Here is a 4784-nt window from a genome sequence, read left to right as displayed (position 1 = left end):
TTTTTTTTTTTTTTTTATGAAAACCAGAAAATCATGTTGTCGTACACAAATTTGCAGTGCCCTTAATTATCAGAACAAGGATAACTATAGGACCACATAGATATTAGTATTGTGAGATTATTTTGGGGGTAAATTTTAAATTTTCAAGGACTAAATTAAGTCATAAAATATCATTTCAACCTTCATTGGTTATATGTTGTTAGAATTAAAATGTGGGTGATAATGCGCAGGTTAGCAAGCAGGATATAGAGGACACATTCGATGTTCCATTCAGGATGTGTGTGAAGGAAGGCAAAGTGGCAAGTGTTATGTGTTCATACAATCAGGTGAATGGTGTTCCTACTTGTGCTGATCCCAACCTCTTAAAAGGAAGAGTTAGGGGCCAATGGCGTCTAAATGGGTAAGCTAGCATCAAAATCAATGCTAGATAGAGGCTCTAATTTGAATTATTGCAAAGTTATTAGAGGTGAATTGTGTTTTGCCTCGTTATGGTTAGGTACATTGTATCAGATTGTGACTCTGTTGGGGTGTTTTATACCAATCAGCATTATACGTCAACACCAGAAGAAGCTGCTGCAGATGCCATCAAGGCAGGTTAGTCAAATTCAATTAAATTTTCATGGATTAAACTCCTCAAAGTAAAAATTAACTTTATATATTTTACTTTTATAAAGGTATTTTTATATAAAAATAATATATTTGATTAAATAAATTTTAACTAAATTATCTAATAATTTATAATATCATTTTGTATCCACCTCCCAATTATACATCTCGTGTTAGATAATTATTAAAATTTATTATTTTTATCTATCAATTAGTTATTAATGTTTAAAAATATGAAATAAAATATATTATTAAATTATTAAATTAAAATAATTATACTAAAAAATTAAGTTAATAGTTAAACGATGACTAAAAATAATAATTTTGATCGGCCGTAGTAATTTTTGAGTAAAAAATTCGTCTAGTGGCAGATTCACGGCATTTCGTGGTTATCATGTAACAAATAATAATGTATGCGTATGCAAAAAGTGAGAGATAGGGTTGTTTTGTTTTGATAATGTTACAGGGTTGGATCTAGATTGTGGGCCATTTCTAGCAGTACATACAGAGAAGGCATTAGAAAAAGGGTTAGTAACGGAAGGTGACGTTAACGGCGCATTGGCGAACACAATAACAGTACAGATGAGGCTAGGAATGTTCGATGGGGAGGCATCAGCGCAGCCATATGGGAAGTTGGGTGCGAGAGATGTGTGCACAGCAGCTCACAAAGAGCTTGCAGTTGAAGCAGCGAGACAAGGGATTGTGCTACTTAAGAACCGTGGTCCCTCGTTGCCCCTCTCTCCAAGGCGTCATCAAACTGTTGCTGTCATTGGACCCAACTCTAATGTCACTGTTACCATGATTGGTAACTATGCTGGTAATCCCATCTCCTATTCCTTTAAGAAATGAAAACGTCTAACACAATTTTTTAACAACTTATTTCAGTATATCGTCTTCTTTTCTTTCTTGATATTTTAAGTTGAGGTATGTGTACCAATGGCAAATATGTTCAGCTTTTAGAGAGTCACGCTAAGCTCGAATTCCAAGTAGTGAAAAAAGAACTTCTAATATTTTTTTTTGGTGACTACTTCTAATATGGTGAATGTGAATGGCTGTGTGTATTATATATGACCAAAACAAAAGTCCATCCATCATTTATTTGTTACCCTAAGATTAACTTTAGATAATATATAAAAGATAAAATAAGAACAAATGTTCTAAAAATTGGATTAGATCAATTAGTTCAACCGAATTAATTTGGAATTGATCACTGATTAGTTTTGTTCGTGTAAAAAACATTGGTGTTAATGAACGATAAAAAATCAATAAACTAGTTGAATCAATATATTTTTCCTGTGAAAATATGTTAAAAAAATTAAAAAGAAAAACATTTCCCTAAAAAGCATATTTTATATATGAATATGCAGTATAATTCCGATTAAATATCTAAATCTTTGAATATCTAGTTTCACATGTTCAATGACTAATCCAATTTTTATAATCTCAAAAGAAAAAAGAAAAAATACAAAATGTTGAAATTTCATGCGCATTAAAAAAAAAAAATTGGTCCTGCTAGTATCTCTAAAACAAAATCAGTTTGTATGTCAGTTTCTATTTCGGCACACATATCGAAATGCAAACTAAACATGCTCTCATTTTACCAGCACATGAATTGATCATTAACATAAAATAACATTTGTTTTGAGGTACTATGATAATTTAAAATATCTTAATTTTAATTAATTAATTTTAATTTTACTTTTTGTACAAATTAAATTAAAATTTTATTTTTATTTCAATTTTTTATCTTCCACTTTTCACCAAACACAATACTAAAACTTATTTTAATTTCTATCTTTCAATCGTTGTCTCTCAATCATAATCCCTTTAGTCTCTGTCTTTCTTCCAAATACTATCCAACCGTTTGCTTACCATGTTATTAGGTATTGGTTGTGAGTACACAAGTCCCTTGCAAGGAATAGGAAGATACGCCAAGACTATTCATGAGCTTGGTTGTACAAATGTTGCTTGTTCCAATGACAAGCAGTTTGGGTCAGCACTAAACGCTGCCCGTCAAGCAGATGCAACGGTTCTAGTAATTGGCCTTGACCAGTCTATTGAGGCTGAAACTGTTGACAGAGTTGGCCTACTTCTTCCTGGGCATCAACAAGAGCTTGTCTCAAAGGTTGCAGCAGCTTCAAGAGGCCCAACAATTTTGGTCTTGATGTCTGGTGGGCCTGTTGATGTAACTTTTGCTAAGAATGATCCGAAAATTGCGGGTATATTGTGGGCTGGGTATCCGGGCCAAGCTGGTGGTGCAGCCATTGCAGATATCTTGTTTGGTGCTGCCAATCCAGGTATGTTAAAAAACAAAAACAAAACAAAAATTTCTTTTGTTTTCATTCCTTTATGCAATACTCTAATTGCCCATGGATATTGAGTTTCTTATACTTATGTTGAATATGATGATATGATTATTGATGCTAAAGTCTTCCTATTACCTATGCATAAAGAAGGTAACAATAATTGTACATTCAAATGCAACTAAAACACTTATTAAATTTATTTATTCAAGAGTTAAAAAAAAAGTTAGTGGAGATTATATTTTAATCAACCATACTAAATTTGATATATAAATGTAAATATATAATTTTTCTTCTTTATATATAATATTTGAATATTTAAGAAGTAAATTGTCATGATCAAAATATATCAGAGCATCTTCTCCAAAATAGATTTTTTTTCAATGTGAATCAAATGCCCTATCATTATTTTTATTTATTTATCAACTACATATATCAAAATTAACTATTAATGTAAAATACATACTAAAAATAAGTTAAACTACACATATATATATACACATAATTTTATTTATTTGTTAACTCATTTTTCTTCATAATATTTGAATATTTAAGAAGTAAATTGTCATGATCAAAATATATCAGAGCATCTTCTCCAAAATAGATTTTTTTTCATTTTTCAACTATGAATGGTGTAAATACGTAAAGTATCCTTAATTAATAATAATTAAGAAAAAAATCTATAGACTAGCACTTTTATTAAAATTTAGTCAGTAGTCAGCCATTAAAAAAAAATTAATTCTACATCATTAGATATCATCTCCCACCATTAAAAATATTGATGATGGTTAATTGATGGCTAACATCACAAATTCTGATGGCTCATAACACTCCTCATAATTAAGGGTGTGTCCTTATATTTGTTCAGGAGGCAAGCTTCCAATGACATGGTATCCAGAAGAGTACCTTAAGAGCTTAGCAATGACAGATATGGCAATGCGTCCAAGACGAAGCAAAGGGTACCCTGGAAGAACCTATCGATTTTACAACGGTCCAGTTGTGTACCCTTTTGGTTACGGATTATCCTACTCTCACTTTCTTCACACTCTCGCTAGCGCGCCAAAGACGGTCTCAGTTCCTGTTCATGGCCACCGCCATGGAAACACCACAAACATCTCTAATAAAGCAATTAGAGTGACACATGCACGATGCGGCAAGCTCTCAGTTAGCCTCCACATTGATGTCAAGAATGTTGGCTCCAAAGATGGCTCTCACACGCTCTTAGTGTTCTCCGCGCCCCCGGCCGGTAACGGCCATTGGGCGCCGCACAAGCAGTTGGTAGCGTTTGAGAAGGTCCGTGTTCCTGCTAAGTCGCAGCAGCGAGTCAAGATTAATATTCATGTTTGCAAGCTTTTGAGTGTGGTTGATAGGTCTGGGACAAGAAGAATTCCAATGGGGGTGCATAATCTTCACATTGGTGATGTTAAACATTCGTTGTCCGTACAAGCAGAAACACTTGGGATTATCAAGTCCTAAGAAGCAAGAATTTTTTCCATAATCTTCATGTAAGTGTATTATAACCATCAATTTGCTCATATGTTATGGATAAGAAGAAGCTAGCTAAGGGATTGGAATTGGATACTACTTTAGATTGATTCATTAAGCATTGTGGAATAAAGTATTAGGGTTTATTGCAATTTTTGGAGAAGGGATCAAGCAAATGTATTGTTCTCTACTCCCAAATTCATTTGCCATATATGTTGACCACTTCAAGTGGTCTGATTTGTGTTCTTATTAGTTGTACGCTGATTGTAATCATCACTTATAGTTTTTTTCATCATTATTGCAAGATTGATAGTAAGAATTGGCTTTATATATATATATATATATATATATAAAGCCAATTTTTATTATCAATCTTGCAATAATGATGAA

The 4784-nt window shown here is 32.6% G+C and overlaps 1 protein-coding gene across 1 annotated transcript in view; it reads left to right on the top strand.

The window, feature by feature from the left end:
- The window catches only part of LOC107618570 (probable beta-D-xylosidase 2), a 10380-nt gene extending 5667 nt beyond the window's left edge, over window positions 1-4713 (top strand). The window contains exons 3-7 of the mRNA XM_016320672.2: window positions 231-400; window positions 497-594; window positions 1073-1423; window positions 2490-2903; window positions 3778-4713. Coding sequence (XP_016176158.1) covers window positions 231-400; window positions 497-594; window positions 1073-1423; window positions 2490-2903; window positions 3778-4385 — 1641 coding nt within the window. The 3' untranslated portion in view covers window positions 4386-4713. The remainder of the gene's footprint in view (window positions 1-230; window positions 401-496; window positions 595-1072; window positions 1424-2489; window positions 2904-3777) is intronic.

The sequence above is a fragment of the Arachis ipaensis genome, chromosome B09 (assembly GCF_000816755.2).
Source record: "Arachis ipaensis cultivar K30076 chromosome B09, Araip1.1, whole genome shotgun sequence".
NCBI lineage: Eukaryota > Viridiplantae > Streptophyta > Magnoliopsida > Fabales > Fabaceae > Arachis > Arachis ipaensis.
The sequence above is the reverse complement of the archived record's forward strand: the minus strand, read 5'-3'. Positions and strand labels throughout refer to the sequence as shown.